Below are 20546 nucleotides of genomic sequence, written 5' to 3'. Positions count from 1 at the left end.
CTGCATTTGGATAACTCTGCATGTCAGTGTCCACGGGCTGTTTCTGATTTTAAAAAACTTTGAAGGACTTTATTAAATTACACGGGGCGATGTTGTCGAGCTGCACGGTCAGCACCGGGCTCTCCGCTTTGAACACGCTGTGATTAGATCCACGGCGCCCGCTCGCTGCTGTTTAAGGAGCAGGATTCTCATGAAGCAGCAGCTTTATTAAAACGTTACTGACAGTGCGTCCTGAAACATTCCCCCCCCCCCCCCCCCCCCCCCCCCCGACAGCAGAAAATAATGAGAGTCAGCGCAGAGCGACATACAGCGGTGCTGCAGGAGTCTGGATCCGATGAAGAGGGACACTGAGTTGAAATTATAATATATTTTAAAACATTTGTCGAGGAGGAATGAGGAGACTCTTTTCCATTTATCGATTTATTCACAAATCAGATGTCTCAAAGGACAAAGCTGCGTAAAAGCACCACGGTTAAAAAGTTTTTATTACACAGATCAGTAGAAATAAGACTTTTTTTAAATGTCAGTACATCAGGATGTAGAGTGGTGATATGTTTTATACTCAAGTCTGATGGACACTGGAGGACGTCTTATCAAATGATCCTGTAGTGACACATAATCTTCACACATTGAATCTGAGCCTCCACAATTTAGAATATCAAACATGATATTTACAATTCCACGACACTGAAGACGGCATGAATGAATAAAAGAGTTGTCTCCGGTGGCTCGGGGGGGACACACTTGTCAAATAACAGGATGAGAGACGACGCTGGCTCCATTACTTTATATGGTTTTCCATCCGAACGCCTCGAGGGAATTTCTTTAAATGTTCGCTTGGACTCGTGGATTAACTGATTAGATTTCAGTGATCGAAGGTGGATAGAACACTTTCATTGTGAGATCCTTCTGTCCAACAAACTCACACGTCTCACACGGAGAGACTCCCGATGTGACTGAAGGAGAAAACACGACTCCCGTGTCCAAATGTCACCTTGAGTCTAAACCTCCTCAGGCCGCCCGCCATCACTCGGAGCGTCAGAAGGTCGGGTCATCTCTCGTCTCTCTTCTTGTTTCCGTCCTGCAGAAAGTTGGCTGCGACAGAGAAATTGGCTCAACCAAGGTTGAAGACAAATGTGGGGTTTGCGGTGGAGACAACTCCCACTGCCGCACCGTGAAAGGAACCTTCACCAGGACGCCAAAGAAAGCCGGTAAGAATCCACTGAATCCACCACGAACACAGTTTCCACTCACAGAGGGAATTTATTCAAACCTGCATCTTTTTAAAAACTCTATGAGTGAGTGATAAACCTGAACTACACGTAGTGAAGGACAGTGAGCATTAGGGCAGATTGTCTTCAGTCACATTATCTCTTCTTTCAGGACATTGCTTTTTCCAGCGTCTTCCTTAAGTTTTGCACAAAACAGTGTTTGAATGGTTCTCACACGTTTTAAAACTATGAGCCTGAGAAATTTAAATTCCTCTATTTTCCTGTGTAACCTCTCGCTCTTCATCTCAGGAGGATAGAAGATATAAATGTAAATATCTTTTGATTTGAAAGCTTCCAGTTGGAGGAAATGAAACGTGGAGCCTCCGCAGCGTCGGTGAAAGCATGTGATCCTTAAAGCTCTGATTAAAACAGCAAAGTGGCTTAAAACAGATCTTGATAAGCAGAAAGATTCAACCCATGATCATTCAAATACACGTTAATATTTAACTTTGGCCTCCTCCTGGCTCTTATTTGATTTATGTCTACAGCTGAAAGCTAACCCACCCAACGACATCTGGTTTCTGAAAATGAAGATTAATAATGATTCTCGTAAACAACACCAGGGCCGAGAGCGCAGCGTGAATCCCGACGACTAAAAAACGAGCTTTATTTGTCTAAAATTGCTAAAAGATGATGATGATCATCCATCTGCCTTTGCAGGATGCAGGAGGTGGATGCAACAAAGACCTTTTTATGATTTGGTTTAATAGAAAACTTGAGTAAAGAGTGAATATTAACATGAATGCCGCAGCGGTAATAAGGTGTGTGAGCTCTGCGGCTGCAGACGCTAAAGCCAGAATACACCACAAGGCTGCATATGATTTCATGCCTTTGTACCATTTTCTCCGTGCTCTCATTCTCGACTGCAAACTTATTCCAAGCAGGTTCTGAGTTTGAGATTTATCTTTGATTATGGAAATATGAAATCGGCAGATAAATACCCTGAAGCCGTTTAGCACTGAGGAGATTTCTGAGTTTTTTTCTCTCTTGTGTGGATGCAGTTAGGATCGAACCGTGTACTTATACTGTATATTAGTATTTTGGGTGTTTGTGGTCACAGGGACACAAATATAAGTAAATACACTCACACTCTTAGTCGGTCACGCCATTGTAGGATTTCAGTGCTGAGGTTAAAAACGTACTTGTGTTCGTCGTAGAGCTCATTGTCGTAGAGCTCACACACACACACACACACACACACACAGTCTGCCAATGCACATTCACTAAGCTCTGCAGAGAAGCGTCTTTCTTTACCTGGTGAATCTTCCGTTAGAATATCAATCAGCCATGTTCCAAAAGCAACGAGAGGCCGTTTCTTTCACCCGAAACATTCCTGAGATCTGTTTGAGTTTCACCAACACATTTTTATAACTGTAATTAAAATTGGAAAAGGGTTGACGGCTTATTTAATTCACGTAAACGTGCAGCTGTGGCCGCACTGACTCGCATCAGATCTTCCAGGTGTTAATGAAACTGCGGATCTGAGTCGTTTCTGTTCGCTCACAGACGATGAATGAGTCTGCGGGCTGGGTGCTCGGAGACCTGGAGGAGTGTCAGACGCCCGTCACTCGAGGCTGTCGCATTTATTTAGATGAATCCCTTTCCTAATTAGAAGAGAAATAATTGAGATAAACTTTTTTATTTATTTATTAACGTACTTTGTTGTTTTAATCGAATGCCAGTGGTGCAGTAACTATTTGTGCTACTGACCCTTTATCCAAACTTCTTTAATTAAAGCCGCCTCTCTCAGGGTATCTCACACATGCACACACACACGTGCACTTTAAATTGATCCAAACTCTTTCCTCTGAAAAAACTCTTTTTTCACGACACCTTCTAGAAGCTCCTGATGCTCGCCTCATCTGTCGCGAATAATTTATCATCCGCTTTTTACTTAAGGAGGAAATGGTGTCAAAGAGTCAATGGAGGGTTTCTGAGAAATATGCAAATGAAATTTCTGAAAGCGTAGACACGACTGCTTCATCAAACCGTCATCAGGATGTACTCTGCTGAACCTGTGATCCTTTCATCTCACTCTCATTTAACCACCCACCTTTTTTTAACAGGGAAACAGTTAAGCAAGAGAGCCCAAAAAGAAACCCCTTTGTTGGAAAACACAATATGCAAGTATCCAGTGTCACTGAATCCCTTTCTGTGCAGCTTGTAGTGCAGCTGGATGCCTAACGCTGTAGACACGTAGAGAAATGAGTGATACAAGCTGACGTTTCCTCTGTTCCTTGTTACTAATTAAGTCTGTTTAGGTCTGAATCAGCTGTAGCGACTGTCACAGGCTCATTGTACAGTCACGTCTCCCAGGAGTCATGTGAATGTGTCTCTTGAGCTTCAGCAGCCTAACAAACTAACTTTAAAGTCCTTCCTCAGATCTGAGAGTCGCGTTAAACAATCCCGCAGACGTTCGGAGGCAATCTAGGAAGTTGTTGACCATCCAGCAGCAGATTGATTGAACCTGGGCGCCTTCGCTCGATGGGTCCTTTTAGACTTCAAACTTGCGAGCAGCTTTTTCTGTCAGGCTGCAAAAAAAAAAGAAACTCAAATTACAACAACACTGGAGCGCCTGGCGTTTCTGAAAAGGCCTCATCAGAGCACATTGTCCCAGAAGTGAGAGGGCGTGTGTAATAAACTGTAGAGGCCACCTGCTGCAGCCTCGCGCCGACCCTTTGACAGTGTGCTGGGTGAATTCACGACCAGCGTCAGGGGACCCAGAGCGTTGATTCTTCATTCGAGTGCTCTCTGCCAGCAAAGAATAGTTTGCCTCCCTCCTCCTCCTCCGCCAGTGGGACTTCCTGCAGCCCCTGCTTCACTAATGAAATGTGCCTCCATCTTAGGTGACAGTTTTACAGGGGAAAAGAGAGAGAGTGAAATGGAGACGAGCGGAGCGACGGCCTGTGTGACTAACTGACTCATTTTATTTTGAAGGGAAGACCAGAGGAGCGTTCTCTTTGCCCAAAGGAGCACGAAATGTGTTTTTAAATGAAACTGAAGACTCTAGAAATGTGCTGGGTGAGTCACAAGAGGTTTGTAAGTGGTGGACATCCGTGACAGAAGGCGACTCTGCTGCCCCTGTAGTCTCAACCCCCGTTGCTCATGACCTGTTGAAACACGGCTGAAGGTTCTCGCCACGTTTGCGACACGGCAGATGGATTTAAAAAATTAAATTAAAAAAACCTCTCACGCCTGTTTCAATAAAAGCTTTTTCTACGGAGAGAGAGAAGGTCCATGCAGCATCTCCTGCTTCTCTCAAACTTCTTCAAACATCTCTGTAGAGCAAAGTGAACGCAGCTTCTGAAAGACGCGCGATGTCCACCTCTGCAAACACACAGTTTGTTTGTGTACCTGCTGAACTTACCTGTCTCTGTCTTATCTTTCCTAACCTCCCTTCTGCTTCTGCTGCTGCCGCTACAACACTTGGCAAAGGCTACCTTAAGATGTTTCTCATTCCTCCTGGAGCTAGACATGTGATCATCCAAGAACATGAGGCCTCCCCTCAAATTCTTGGTAAGTGTGACCTCGTAACACAAACACGTGATTAAACCAGAGGATCCCTGAAAAGATCTCCTCCTCTCGTCTCGATTCATATGATGAAAGTAATAAATGAAATCCAGTTTCTTCACATTCAAGGTTAGGTTCACGAAAAACAGAGCGAACAGAAACGGGATTTATTGATTTTACGTCTGTAAAGCTTTCACTCAAAACCTGCGCTCGCGCTCAAATATGCCGGCTTGTCCTCAGATCTCCCTCAGCTCGTCTCCTCTCGGAGCGCTGGAGATCCAAGTACAAGCTGGTTATATCTGAGTGTGAGCGAGGGCTTTGAGTGAAACATCACAAAACCTGAAATCAAGTCCGGCTCAAAAAGAAGAAACTGATAGACAGTTGGTAATAAGTCGTTTATATCAAATAAATGTCCCAGTGTCTGTCTTCATATCTTTAAATCGCTCTTTTGATCCCAAGAGATTCACTTCGTCTTTATATTCTATCATAGAAGCAGAATATTATATTATATCATATTATATTATATTATATTATATTATATTATATTATATTATATTATATTATATTATATTATATTATATCATCTTATATCTGAGTTTATAAATAAAATGTTTGACCACTGGCAAATGACTCAAGCAGGTAATTAAGTCTTTCTTCAATCAGTGATCCGGCTGAATTGTTGAAATGAATTGGTTTATAAGGATTTTAGAAGGTGCCACACAAAATGATGTTGTCTGATAAAGAGGTAGAATTAGGTAAAAATAAAAAGTCTGTTTGTGTCCGATACAACAACTGATGAGAATTAATCTATTCAGGTTTTTAATGAACCATTAACTTGACGTACTTTCACAGGACGTCAGCCGAAATAAAAAGCACAAACAAGAAAGTTCCGAAAAACACACGAGAGAAACGGACAGAAAACGTTTGTTGTGTGTCGACAAAGAGTGGAACACAGGATCTCTGCTTTTATTTATTCAGCGTCCACGAGGTGGAGCGGGTCAGCATCGATCTCAGCATGTTGTTCAAACTGGAAAATATAAAATGTGAAAGAAAAACACACACGCAGCCGCTGTGAAAAGCTGAAACCATCAGTATTTCAGTCTGAGAACTCCTCGACCGTGAGGCGCTCTCAGGATTAGATGGACCCGAGCTGGTGGAATACTTCATTTTGTGATAAAGCGACGATGATAAAGTCTGAAGATCCAAAAAATGATTTCTGTTTCAGCTCAGTTGCTTCATCTGACCTCAACATTTCAGTGAATTTAAAACTCAGGAAAAGTCAAAAATAAAAGACATTCACTTTATTTCTGTCTTTTTTCTATTTGTTGCCTCGTTAATGAACGTCAGTATAAAATAACAAAGATGCTGGAGTTGGCGGGAATGCAAATTCACATCTGTCGGTTAAAGAAATACAATCAAACCTGAGAGCGTCTTCTCCCCTATAGCAGAGTACTAATAGGTGGAGATAGATCGATGTGGCACGACGCACATTAAGTTTAATGAGCCTCTCCGTTCCATCTTCATGTACATTATGCATAAATCAATCATAGGTTCGCTGAGGTGCTTTCAAAGCCTCGTTCCGAGGTGTGAACCTCCACTGATTGCTGAAGAGAGGTCATCACCAAGTGGCTATAGGGGGTTCTGATAAAGTTGAAAAGCACAAGCAGCTATAATCAGTCAGAGACTCAATCACAGACGACGACCTGAGGATTTCTAGGCGCTGACCTTTGAGTCGGAAAAAATAAAAAAAAAGCAAAAAGAACAAACCGTATATTTTCAGGACGTCGTTTATCTGTGCAGCTCAAACCCAGTGGAGGATTAATTAGCTATGATGTGACCTCACTGAGGTTTGGTTGAGGGATTAAATTCTGAGCAACTGACTCAGACGTCTGCGTTCTCACATAACATCTCAGGGAAATGTCCGGACTTCAGTGCACGTCTGAAATCAGCTTTAATGTCTCCATTAGCAAGACGTTAGTGATTGTCCAACGGCCCCTGAGGGAATAACCCTGCAGTTTCCATCCAGCTGTAATGGCCTGTGATGTAAAACTGAGTGAGAGGGTCAGTGTGAAAGTGAGCGACTCAGACAAACCTCAGCACATCTACGATAGCGATTCCAATTATCGTGATCACACCCTGCGGCTCAGAGAGCGTGGAACCTCCCCCCTGCAGAGAGGAGGAGAGCGAGGTGACAGAACTCAGTTAATAGCTTCTGTAAACATCTGATCTTCACATCTGCCTTTTCATTAAGCGTCTCCCCTCGAGAACTCTTGGGCAGCTCACGCTTTGAGAAGAAGCTTCGACTCGTAGCTCCCGACGTTTCCCTGCTGTAGTTTCAGTCGCTGTCGTCTGTCTGACATGTTGCCGATGGATCACAGTGAAGACGATTCTCTCACGATTGTTTCCATCGTTAGTTTGCTGCTCTTAGTTCTGCTTTTCTCTCAATGTTTTATTCAGCTCAGTAAACGCTCTGAGATATATATATATATAAATATATATATATATAAAAGCTGTAGTCAGAGCTCAGGTGTTAAATTAAAGGATCTTTGAAAATGTCCTTCATTAGATGAACTCGTCTTCTGGCAGGTTTGTTTCCTCTGTTTATTCAAGAGCGGGATCTTTGAGTTTAGAGAGCAGGACTTTCTGTTGGTTGAGGAAATTCATTCGTTCATTCTGTTGGAAATTCCTCAACCAACAGAAAGTCAAGTGTCGTCTTGACAGAAGTACAACCAAAGCTCGGGCAGCGGCTGTTTGAGAGCGAGCTCTGCAAAATCTGAACGTTGAATCAATATTTCCTGCTCTTGAACTGAAAGACACGCTCCTGAATAACGAGAGGACAAAAAGACATTTGTCCTCTGATGTTCCACACTAACAAAACAACGTCGTCACTAGTGATGGGACCAGATTCAGGATAAATACCTGTGACCTTGATGTTGAACCAAAGAGTAAGTGGACGTGGAAATGATTAAAAAAACCATTTTGATTGAATTTCCAAAGTTAATTAGTTAATTAATTCAGTTAATTAAATTTTGTAGATGCATGATGTAATCAAACCACTGATTCCTGGTTCTTCACTTTCTCTGCCGCCTCTCAGCATCATGCAGACGCAGTGTGTCAGACAGGAGTTATTATGAATCAGCTTCTTTTAATCTTTACTCATTTTCCCCATTAGATGCATTTTTGTTTTTCAAATCTCAACGAGACACTTTACATTTTCATTTCACGTCTTTCCTCTCAGCCTCTCACCTCTGAGTGGCTGGAAGACAAAAACTGAGCAGTTAAAGTTAATCAACCGGTGTTTTGCCAGCGTGAATCAGTTTGAATTGTCCGAGCGGCAGAGAGACTTCTGTGAGTCATTCTCCACAAAGTCTTTCTGCTCCCGGCGAATTCTACAGAACGCTGGTCATTTATGGAGAAAAGACATTTACACTTGTGTCACGTGACGAATGACTGATTACAGCCGTCAAGAACCAGGCGACGGGACATTACATCCTCAACGGAAAAGGAGAGGAGGTCAAGTCCCGGAGCTTCATTGACTTGGGAGTGGAGTGGCATTACATCATCGAGGAGGACGTGGAGACTCTGCACACCGACGGACCTCTGCACGACCCCGTGGTGGTTCTGGTAATGCACGACTCCTTCTCTAGAGCGAAGCTGCTGTTTGCATTATGTCAAAATGATATTTGTTTGACGATGAGCACCTCAGCTCACACTTCCACCTGAGGCCCAGAAGTCAAAACCAACTTATTGTGGATCAGTGTTTGTCAGAAGATTGAAATAAAAATGTCGTTAAGGGGTTTAACAGACTTTAACAACCGCCGCTCCGCGCCAGAAGTGCTCGGGGAAGATAATGGACCTTAAACTGCAGCTGACGGGCGGCAGAGTGATGTGTGATAGAGAAAGTGCGTAAATGTGAGAGCGAGAAGTCATCGTCACGACTAGAAAGGATCTTTATATAAACACGGACCCTCAGGACCGTTCACCTGAGAGCGAAGCTGAAACCCTGACTGAGCGGGACAGTGGAACACGTGAGCTATAAAATCTTTAAATCAAACCCAGAGCTGACAGGAAGCCGGTGACGCGTGTCGAGGAGACGGAGCTTCACAGCCGCTTGAAGTTTCTGATCTCAGTCACGTGTGTGTGTGTGTGTTACACGTCTTCATTTAATCACAGCTCTGTGTTCTGATTGGCTGCCGAGACGAGACACGACATCGTTAAGATTGTTGTATGTGTCGAGGAGGACTTGTTTTTTTAGTTCGTCTCAGTGTCTCCTGTCTCATCGTGACGTCCCATGAAGAGATATAAGACTCTGTGGGAGCCAGACTCCTTGTTGGAGTCCTGTCTCTGCACGGAGCTGAGGACTGTGTCTGTGAGCAAACGAGAGCAGATGTTCAACGCTCCTGTTATCTACTTTTTAAAACTGTTCAAACTCAGAGATACTCGTTTAAACGTGGAGACGTTTCAACCAGCGATTATTTGAGACTTTCTGCTTGAAAAACCAACATTAACTGACCATCAAAATTTTAATTCACTATCTCAATAAAACAAATTTAACCATATCACTGATTCCAACGAGGTTTTCAAAGACCATCGGCTGTTTAATCGAAGACCAGAGCTGAAGTCAGGGAGGAAGAAAACCTGATTAGTAACCTAGAATATAACAGGTTCCCCCTTTTTACGGTGTTACACTTATCATTACATTTTATGAAAGAAAATACGAATGAGCTAATTTCCTGAAATGTCAAACTCTACATTGAATATGAATATTACTAGAATTATTATTAGTAGTAGTATTGCTTTAACTAGTTATTTCTCATTAGACACAGTTCATCTAAAATTGACCCAGAACAGATTGAATTTAACGCATGAGCAGGAAAAGTTCAAGTTCTTCAGACTCTGGAGTGTAAAGTAGAAAAGTTTACGTGTTGTTGGTTTTACATTGATATAATTAAACAACTCTTCAAGTTTCTTTCCTCGACAGGTATCAGTGTGTGTGTTAGTGGTTGAAGAAGTTTTGACAGTGAGGCGAGATTTCATCATTGAAGACTTTGTTCTCACAGAAGATTCTCGCAGACTCGTTCCTCGCTGGGAATTTATTTTATGTTTATTCTACCGGGAGAAATCCTGTCGGGATTAAAAATCTTTTTCTGACGTTTTAGTGCCGGAGTTGCTTTAATCTGATACAAGAAATAAAATCTCGGGGGGGGGGGTCGATCTTTCTCGCTCAGACCATTCGACGTTTGTGTTTTAAGTCTGTAATGAAAGTCTTCATATTGATGCAAAGGTCAACGTGTCAAAGGTCAACAAGAAGAGAGAATAAATGCACAGTTTGACATTTATCACCTCGTTAACGACAATCGTCAGACTTCTTGTCACACCTCGTATTAATATTCTATAAAATTAAGATCAACATCCAGGGAAACTCTTAACATTTGAATATAAACGGCCTTTTCTGTGGTAAAGAAAACTACAATTCATTCAATTCAGAGGAAACGAACTCGTGGAAACATCATGAGGATTATGATTCAGCTGAATCTGACACACTGGACCTTTAAGTTAATGTTTGGAACCAAAAGAACCGAGAACAAATGTTATCGTTGACTAAAAATCATCTTCATGCTTTAATTGTGTTTGTCCTAAATGTTCGTTTCTTCACTGAGACACAGATGAAAGCTTCTCTGCTGCAGGGACACACGGCTCGGAGGTTTCTTTTAGTTGTTCAGTAAATATTCTGACAGATACAAATACGTGTGTGGTCAGAAGTGTTCTCAGACTCGCTGTTGAGGACAGCAGAGCGACAGAAGTTCATTTCCAGTCCCCCCCGTCCGTCCCCCCCGTCCCTCCGTCCCCCCCGTGGACAAAACAATCTGATGAAGGAGAGAAGTTCTTTTTGTTTTTCCCGTTGCTTGAGAAACACTGAGGTCCAGAAAACTAAGCTCTTAAATGTGACTTTTAAGTTTCGGTGGTGAATCATCTCGATCATTATTCCCACTCGGCTCCTGTCACTCACACCCCCCTCCCCCCCTCCCCCCCCAGAGTCTGATTCTTTTATTTCTTTAAATATAATCGCATGAATCATGAAATGATATCTTAAATTGGAATTAAACAAATTGCTTTCACGCTGACGTTAATACTTTCCCTCTTCTCTAACAGCATGTGGAATATTCCGTCTTTGTCAGCCAACATGGGCAGTTACGCAACCGAAGTAATCAGTATCTGTCTAATCCGTGTTAATCCCTCAAACCTAATACCAGCGCCGACTCCTGTTGCTTCTTTTATTTGTGGTTCTCCTTTGCTGCTTTTTTAAAATTCGGCCTGCGGCTTTCATTTCAAATTGAATTCCCTGATCCACCCAGAAAATATACCTGAGAAATATTCCACTTAAGTCCCGGAGGAAAGCGGAGCGAGAGGAGATCAGGGTGGAATATGATTTCTGCTTTTGTCCACTAATTGTCTGCTCTGTTTCTTCTTCAGTGTCTTCGTTGACAGCGTGTAATATTCACTCCGAAGCCTTCAGTATTATCTATGTAAAGTACTCTGGTGTTTTTTGTTACTGCATTTATTTGCACAAATTTGCACTTTGAGTACTTTCATTCAAATACATGATGTTGCACGGAGAACGATGCTGTAACGGGTCTCGGATTTGATTTGCTCTCGTTCTTCCTGTGGTTTGCAGATAATACCGAGGGACAATGAAACACGCTCTACTCTAATGTACAAGTACATCATCCATGAAGACTCCGTGCCTGTTAACACCAACAACGTCATCCAAGAGGAGACATACGAGTGGGCTCTGAAGAGCTGGTCTCCGTGTTCCAAACCTTGTGCCGGAGGTAATACACGAATTAGCATTGGGAGAATAGAAAGGAATAATTCCTCATTACTTCTCCAAGTGTATTCATCTTTATTTTAAACTCGCTGCTTCTATTGTAAGTTTCCTTTTCATAGTCAAACATGTTTTTATCCGCTTCCATTTCCCACCTCTTTTATAAGATTATTACTTATTCGTGTTTTTCAAAAAAAAGTGGTTTATTTAAAACTGTAGATGATCAAGTTAGTCATCAAGCCGCCTGCGACTTCGCTCTGATCTGTTGATTTCCAATATAATCAATAAAAAATAGGGAAAATTCAAAGGCAGTGAACAGATAAAAGAAAAAGTAAATATATAAATATAATGATATTGCATTTCATAAATTGATTAATGCTTACATTTATTTGCATTATTATTATTATTATATTTGTGCATTTAATTGCACTGAGGTCCTAACAGGTGTCAATCAGATGTGTAAAGATTAATAACATTCCAGTAAGTGTGTTAATGGGAGAATGTTGTTTCTTGTACCAGTGTCGTTAACGTTAACATTTCATACACTGACGGATTATCTTTTAATGAGATCCAATGAATTAACCACAGCAGACGTTCCGTTCTGTTGCACAAACAGTTGACGCAGCTTCCACTCAGACGACCATGAGCCTAATGTCCATTTAAATGACTCCTCTCCATTTTCTGCAGCACTGATCTCCTGATCGACTTTTAATCGTGTGACGAAAACATTCAACACATTTAGAGTAAATACAAAACAGAACTTTGCTGTGTGAAGTTTAGTTTTTGTAAATACTAACGTTGGTATCACCACCAACAGGGGACTCAGTGCAGGACTCTTAACAGATAGAAATATTTTTCTAAAACTATTTTTTCGTGAACTAAACAAGCCGAACTTCTCTGAACGAGGATTCATCGGATGCTTTCAGAGCGACGCAGGTTTTGATCGCTGGTGTAAACTTGTCCCTGTGTCCTCCCAGGCTTCCAGTACACCAAGTACGGGTGTCGAAAGAAAGGCGACACCAAGATGGTCCACCGAGGCTACTGCGACGCCAACAAGAAGCCGAAGCCCATCCGCAGAATGTGTAACCTCCAGGACTGCACGCAGCCGCAGTGAGTACAGTCCGCACGACTCCCCGAGCCGTGACTCCCCCCGTTCACACTGGGACTGAGCCGCAGTCTGAAGAAGACAAAATGTCAGTGAGCGTCTTCGTCACTGTCTCGACGCTGTTTGAGTCCGAATGGATGAAAATGAGCAGCTGACGGCAAAGAATCTGCTTCTGTGTGATCAGGATGTCAACTGAAGCTCAACGCCAGCATCGACGTGGATCTTTTGTGTGTGTGTGTGTTCAAGCACTTGATGGTAGTAGGAGGATTACAACAGCAGGAACCAGGATATCTTGATATAAATAGCCGGCTCTCAAGTGTTAATCAGGCCCCGAAGAGTGTGAACAGATTTCACTCTACGATCAATATCTGGTGCTCAGTTGGTATCGAGGTGGAGGTCATGAGTGACGTATGAGAAACTCTGAGTGACGTGTCTGTCAATAGAAGCGTATCAGGTTCGTGTGGTCGTCAGATTTAAAACTCTTCATTCTGTCGTCACGCGTCTGAACTCCCGGCACCTCGGCGTCCCCGTTCGAAATTCAATCACGTTGAGGCTGAATTATTGAAAGTGAACTAACCCGAGGAGCTGTAACCCTCCGAGCATTTTCTGTAAACACAATATTTGCTCCCTGAGTTTGGAATAATTGAATAATTATTGTTTTTTGGGGAGATTTCACAAAGTCGCCCCGTTTCCCAATACTGATGATTAATGTCAGAGAAACCGTGTTTTTGGTTTATTATCATAATTTTAACTGGACAATTAATGTCTAATCCAACTAATAATAATAATAATTGGTTATTTAAATTGCCTAAAGACGAGGTCCTGTGTTATTGGTTAAAAACGCAGTGGATAGTGTAACAAAGGAAATTCATGACAACTGCATGAATGTCAAATTAAAAATGGCAGAAACTCTGATTTTAGCATAAAAGACAAACTGAATCTTCAAACCAACGTTAATTCAGATGAATTCCTGTTTCTGCTTCGGTCGAGTGTTGTCGAACAAAAAACGCAGAGAACGTCTTCAGCGGTTTCCTCCTTGAGTCGTTCTCGTCTCCTCATTGTTGTTGTTACGCTTCATGTTGTTGCGAGATGGACTCAAACCCTCGGAGGCCGAGAACAGGTCAACAACGAGAGGCTCAGGCAGCGAGCCCCCGGACAGGTTCTATCTGTGCATCCTGTCAGCGCGGCAGGTCAGGAGAGTCGTGCCGAGAGGGATTCATTCGGTTTTTTTTGTGTGTGGTTTAAATAAAAAAAGAGACGGTGAGAAACACAGTGGAAATAACAACTCAGCTGTATTTGGTGGGGGGGGGGGGGTGGAAGTAAAGAGGAAAATTGTGATGAGACGAATGTGTCGGCTGAGCGAATGCAGGGTCATGACAGAAAAAGGCCTGTGGGGGAGAGAAGTGCTTTGAAAGAGGAGATGGATGAATATAAGCTGATTAGTGGTGGAGGATATAAACCACCAAAGATGAGAGGGAAGTTCAAAACCCTCCGCCCCGAATCTCAAATCTGCACGAGGCGGCCGCACGAGGTGACTGGCCGACTTCATTTATCAGACCCGGCTGCTGCGAGCGAGCTTCACAGAGCCCGGATTTACAGAACGTGGCGAAGGCAGGTGGAGAAGAGCAGAGAGCAGAATCCAAAAGACTTTACACAACGAAGGCTGACAGGCGTGAAGAAAACTCACAACTTCAGCCAACAGACTGTGGGAACAAGTCAGGAGCATGAAGTGAGGACACGAACTAACGAGCTTCCTGGTTCATTCGATAGTTTCACTCTGTCATCACCTGCTCTATACTTGACTCTGATTGGTCGACAACAGTCTCTTCGGAACTTAATGACGGGGCAGAATCGTGACAACGTCAAATCACAAGAAAATCCAAATTTTACAGACTGCAGAAAAGTATTTTTGTATTTAATACTTCCTGTTGTGACGTGCAGGTTTATTTATTTCATTATCTCGTGTTTTCTCGCGTCGGTTCTGTCTTCTCGAGAATCTTTCCCACCTTCCGGTACTTCCTGCGTGTCCTCAGTGATCTCCTCGTGTTTGCTCAGGTGGATCTCGGACGATTGGGAGTATTGCACCAAAACCTGCAGCAGCCTGGGTTTTCAGATCCGGACCGTTCGCTGCGTGCAGCTGCTCCACGACAGCGCCAACCGCTCCATCCACAGCAAGTACTGCAGCGGCGAGAAGCCCGAGAGCCGGAGGCCGTGTAACAGAGTCCCCTGCCCCGCTCAGTGGAGGACCGGAGCCTGGTCAGAGGTTCAGTATCCACATGATTCATATTTACTGCAACTCCTCATTCTTTTGTTTACTCTTCTTGTTTTCAATTAACTGACGTCAACTTCTTATCAGCATTTTCACTTCAGCTTTGAACCTCGAGACACATTTCTGAATTTATTTTTGTAAAGTTTTCCCTGAGAGGATTTGGGCTTCAGCTCTCAGGTTTGCTCTATTCATGTCTACTCCACGTTCACATTTCCATCACAGAGGACAGAAAACAAAAAGTCCTCAAACAGTCTGGGACGTATCGAGACACAGCTCCACCAAAGACTCGGTGTTTATTCGCTGCTTCCACTGAATCCATCCTGCGATTGTTTGAACAAAACACAAACGCCCACGATTCAAGGTCTTATATAATTTTTCTTTTCTACTTCTAAATCAGGTTGAGCTTGTTTCAGACGTCCTCTCACGTCTGGAGGCAAAAATATACCGACTGCACTTAAAGCGGCTGCTGTCTCGAGGACACGTTCCAGAGTCGCAATTTAACAACTCAGAAATACAAGAGGTTGCATTTATTAGTGCCCAAAATAAAAACAGAAGTCCTGTTAATGATAAAACAGAAGGAAGAAGAGAAACTGGGTTTCTCGAAAGTGGACGTTCCTCTGATTAACAACTGAAGAAGTTGGATGTAGTTCTTACATTTCTTTGAGAGTTGTGCAGAGTTCCAGACATTTTGTTGTGAAGGTGATTTTTATTTGGAATTTCATCTCGTTCGCTCTCACTCTGACATTTACTCTTCCCTGAGCCGCCGGCTTCGTTTCAGCTGTGGCCTCCCTCCGTCATGATCCGCTGCTCGTGAGTGAGTGTGTGCTCCCTGTCGTCCTCAGTGCTCCGTGACCTGTGGAGAGGGGATGGAGAGGCGTTTGGTCACCTGCCGAATCGGAGATCAGTGTAACGGAGAGAAACCGGAGAATGTGAGACCCTGCAGACCCGGACCCTGCCACGGTGAGAACGTCAGAACCGAAGCAGAGAGGAAGACGCTCGAATGTGCTCCAGTGTTGTTTTGGATCAGGCTGAGCCACGTTTGTTAGAGTTTCCCTCAAAAGACTAATCCAGGATCTTTAAAGAGATTAATCTTTAACACCGTCTCCGCCCCGTGTTTGGAACCGTTGCAGCTTCTCTCTGAGTGTTTGGGTTTGATTCAAGCTGGACTCTGTCCCACTGTGATCAAGCCCCACGTTCCAAACTGTTCCCAGGTCTGAGCCTCTCACGTGTCTTTGTTCACAGAGTGATTTTCATTTACATTTCCCTTGCACACTGAGTCTGCTGCGTTTCATTTTTCTGTTCGATCTCAAAGTGTCACTCGGAGATAGAGGACGTCCAGTTAGATTCATCTAGACGAAAAACAAATTTACTGACGGACGAAAGTTTCAGACACAACGTGAGGTCGTGTTTATTTATTAAACGAGATTCAATGGAGTCAGAACTAGTTTTTAACTTTAAGCTGCCAGTTTAAGATTCGGAACTCTTTTGTTTGTTGTGCAGGGGAGAACTTGTTTTATTCGTGGTGAGAGTTTTCTGGTTCTGGGGAAAGAGGAGAAGCTGTAAATCCGTTCAAACATCACCGGGTGTTTATCTTGTAGGAAAACAAACGCTCTGGCGTGAGAGGCTCAAACTGCAGCGTCGTTCATTCGCTATGTTCACTTGTGTAAAGCTGAGTCACTGCTGCACTGAGCTCTCGGCCTCTTCTCAGAACTGTAATGCGTCCACCCCCCCCCCCCCCCCTTGTTTTGTGTGCAGGACCTCAGCTCTGTCACTCACTGAGCTCACCCTGTTTGCTCTTCAACTTTCAGATGAGCCATGTAATGGGGACAAATCCATCTTCTGCCAGATGGAGGTCCTCGCGCGGTACTGCTCGATTCCAGGCTACAACAAGCTGTGCTGCGACTCCTGCAGCAGGCGCAGCGGAGCTCTGACCTTGTTCTCCGAGGCGGCTGAGATGGAGGAGCACGTCCGCTTCGGATCGGCCTCCCAGCTGCTCGAGACCTTAACGGCGTCTGTCGCAGGCAACGGCACTCGCGGCGGTAAACAAGGCAAAGGGTCCGTCACGTCGGGCAACGCTGCGAAACACGCCACCACCCCTGCTCCGTTCAAGAAAACCCCGCCAAAGGTCTCCACGCCACTGAGACGGGTTCCGCGACACATGGCTCTCACTGGCAGGAAGCTGCCCGCCATGGCAACGTCTCCCCTGGCGGATCCCGGCGAGGGTCAAAGGTCGAGCAGCTCCACGGATCGTCGGCGGCCAACGGCGTTTTCCGAAGTGGAGAGATGAAAGTGAAGCCTTCCCCTCGGGACTCTTTATGTACAGAACATCATCCGGCTTCATCCTGAGTCGTCTCACGCCTAAAAACCCCACAGAGAAAAGTGCTGGTTCACTTTGTTAAGAATTTCCATTCCTGCCCCTGAGCTCCCGCAGTGAACCAAAGAAGGTGTGTGACTTCACCTTCACGCTGAATATTTAGATGAGAAACAAATTTGATGGAATTATTTCAGGTCACGAGGACCGAGGGGAATTTTCAGCTGAGTCAAATGAAAAGCTGAAGGAGAGGAAACAGCTTCGGTGGTTCAGGGACACAAAATAACCAAAGGACAGTTTAAGATTCAGAAGACGCCCGTTCCCGCTGCACTCTGTCCAAACCTGTTGTGTTTATATTATGATAAAAATCTTTACTCCAGTCAGTCTCTTGACTTTTTGACCCCCGCGAGTGGCGACGGGCGCAGGACGGCGTCTGCGTTTCCTCTCTGATTGGTCTCTTCTCTGCTCTCGTCCCCTGGCGTTGGGTCAGCGGGGGGGATGTCACAGGTGCAGATTCAGTTTGTCGAACACACAGAAAAAAGAAAAAAAAAAAGAATCCAGGACAGAAATAGACACAGGAGTCAGAAACGTTGCACTTGTCTTCTTGCAAAAGAAAATCCCAAAACAACCTGAGCATTAATTCTTTTATTCCTCAAATCTTATTTTAATAACGCTTGGTTCCTCTGGGTCGTGTCTGCAGATCGCAACTGGGAATTCTTTTTAAAGAACAGATCATCTGATGCAGCTGAAAATCCCCTTTCACTTTAATGCTACAGCCATTTTCTTGCCAAGATATTCAAATACAGTCGTGTGCCAGTTGTTGTGCTCAGTGCACATCCAGAGTCAGACGTTTGACCAGAATGCACCAGTGAACACCATCAGAGAAATGGTTTTAGTTGTATAGTTGTTGTTTTTTTATATCCAGCAATGTCTGTTGAGTGGCACTCTTTATTTTCTATGGAAATGGGTATTTATAAAGGTTCTTGTAAATACTGTACATGAAAATATCAGTATTATTTAAAAGAAAAAAAAAAAAGCCAAGGATACTTTCAAACAGCCCTTTTTAAAAAAAATCAAGAATAACAGAAATTCTTCTGGATGTTTGAATGTTTCAGTATCAAAACGCTGAACGATGAAAATCTGCTGTTCGACCGAATATTTCAAACATTTTCGAGAAATCTTTTACGAACCGGGATTCAACAGCAGAAGATTGAACCCACTCGTGTGTGTGTGAACTAAATATGAAGCTAAAGACCGAACCAGCGTCTTATCTCGTTTTACTTGTTTGTAAAAAGATTTTAGCTTCACATTTAGAATATTAACACGAGGGGTTTTTAAAAACATGTGGAACTTTTCCTTTTAAAATTGTCGTGATTGAAATCATCCCTCACCTTGTTTTGAGATGAGACGTTCGGAGCTTCGCCCCTCCTCCGCTAAGAAAGTGTGAAGTCGTCGAGTTAAAGAAGGGAACTGTGTCGGTGAACGTCGACTGTTCTCAATGCTATATGTTTCTTACAGTAGATTCTTGTTCAGCTGAGAAATTTACATTTCATCTAACATGTGCTTTTTTTTTTTTTTTTTTTTCACATAATGTGACCTGGAAACACACAAACATTCCTGAAATACCGTGAAATGTTGTATTTTCTAGAGCGACACATTCAAACACACAACAAAAGCTGCATTAAGCAATTTTCTACCACTATGGACACAGACCTGTTAGCAAGCAGCTGCTTCTTTTCCCGTTCAGAGGAGGAAACAGCTCTTCCCACTATTTCACATTATTGTCCACCTGATGAATGCAACGTCAAATAGTCCAGATTATGATTTGAGAAGCCGTGTGGATCTGCAGAGGTGGATGTTTAACTCTGGGTTCAGCAGCATGAGGAACATTTTCATCATCACACACCTATTTAAATAATTTATACATCAAAAATCTGCTTAATGGAGCTTTCCGCCTGATCCGGGCTCCGTTGTATGTTTTGTGTTTCCCGGGACAAGAAGCTGGACTTTCAAAAGACTGTTACTGTATGTGGAACATTATTTTTCTTGAAAGTATTTACTGAATGGCTTTTTTTATGGTTGAAGGTTCAGAAGAGAAAGCTATTTATTTAAAAAAAAAAAATTAAAAAAAAGGATTTCCTCACAACCACCATGCATCTGACTGCAATAGCAAAAACACAGGTTTGTGTTTTCAGCAAAGAAAAAGCTCGCAACTACTCACACTCACTCCTGTGTGCCAATGTGTAGTACATGTATATAGCATTGAGTACATGAATATTTATTGAAAGTGAAAAGGTCCTGCTTTGTTTTTACAGCATGTGAGGAACTGATCAATAAGCTGCAGCCGATAAACCATTGAAACCTGATCGCCTTGTTTTTCCTCCACATTTTCTCCCTTTAACTGGATCTAAAAAAAAAAAAACACACAAAAAAACGCGATAGCCTAGAAATGACATTGTTTTTTTTCTGCAAACAATTAGATGTAAATTTACGAGCGCAATGCTGAGATGTTTGACCTTTGAGTAAGAAAGCTGTTTTCTCACAGCTGTTTTGTAGAAGACGTAAACGGAGCTGTCGCATCACAGCAACACGTACTGAGACGAGTGCTTTATTATAACCAGTAAAACATAACTAGTGTAGAAGCAAGTTGTTTTTTATGCTGTGTGTAGTTTTCTAACCCATTTTTACATTTTCCTCCCCAGTTTCACATCCGTTACTCGCCGCCTATGAGACACGCGGGTGTCGTAGAGAGCTTGTACTGAGACGTAGGATCGTTGTAGGTGTTTCATTGACAATCCCTGAGCCGCAGACAGATAGTACTGCATAGGATTCTCCATGTACTGTATCAATACCCCCTGTACTACCCATGTAACCATTGTCCTGTCACACACTCTCTGCTCTATTTGCTTTTCCATGTACTTGTGTAGATTGAAGTGTACACTACTGATACTGTTTGTTGTAATGGGGAGCACATAGCAATAAAAGATATGATCAACTACTCGGAGTTCTGGTTTCATCTGTGAGGTTCAGCACTGAAGCAGCGTTTTTCATGTCAGTCGGCGTTTCACGTTGAAGAAAAACTCAAAAGCAGAAGACACGAGTTTAAACTCTTTATAGAGAATCAGCTGCTTCCAACATCTGTGGAGAACTTTAGAAACTATAGTCTATGTACGCGTCGCTTCTGGTTGGACTAACACCAAACCAGAGAAACCTTTCCAACCAGTTTGTCTGACTCCACGCGACATTGACGTGAA

General features: G+C 43.2%; 1 protein-coding gene across 10 annotated transcripts in view; it reads left to right on the top strand.

Annotated features, from left to right (window-relative positions):
• The window catches only part of adamts3 (ADAM metallopeptidase with thrombospondin type 1 motif, 3), a 93587-nt gene extending 73297 nt beyond the window's left edge, over nt 1-20290 (top strand). For 2 of the 10 annotated variants that reach the window (XM_069523292.1, XM_069523296.1), the window contains exons 15-24: nt 1088-1211; nt 3338-3394; nt 4209-4292; nt 4707-4787; nt 8242-8405; nt 11458-11614; nt 12585-12717; nt 14768-14975; nt 15824-15941; nt 16790-20290. In XM_069523292.1, the coding sequence (XP_069379393.1) occupies nt 1088-1211; nt 3338-3394; nt 4209-4292; nt 4707-4787; nt 8242-8405; nt 11458-11614; nt 12585-12717; nt 14768-14975; nt 15824-15941; nt 16790-17268 (1605 nt within the window). In that variant the 3' untranslated portion in view covers nt 17269-20290. The remainder of the gene's footprint in view (nt 1-1087; nt 1212-3337; nt 3395-4208; nt 4293-4706; nt 4788-8241; nt 8406-11457; nt 11615-12584; nt 12718-14767; nt 14976-15823; nt 15942-16789) is intronic. The other 8 variants (XM_069523293.1, XM_069523299.1, XM_069523298.1 and 5 more) reach the window with 6 other exon arrangements.
• Nucleotides 20291-20546: the final 256 nt, after the last annotated feature.

The sequence above is a fragment of the Paralichthys olivaceus genome, chromosome 4, assembly GCF_024713975.1.
Source record: "Paralichthys olivaceus isolate ysfri-2021 chromosome 4, ASM2471397v2, whole genome shotgun sequence".
Lineage (NCBI taxonomy): Eukaryota > Metazoa > Chordata > Actinopteri > Pleuronectiformes > Paralichthyidae > Paralichthys > Paralichthys olivaceus.
The sequence above is the reverse complement of the archived record's forward strand: the minus strand, read 5'-3'. Positions and strand labels throughout refer to the sequence as shown.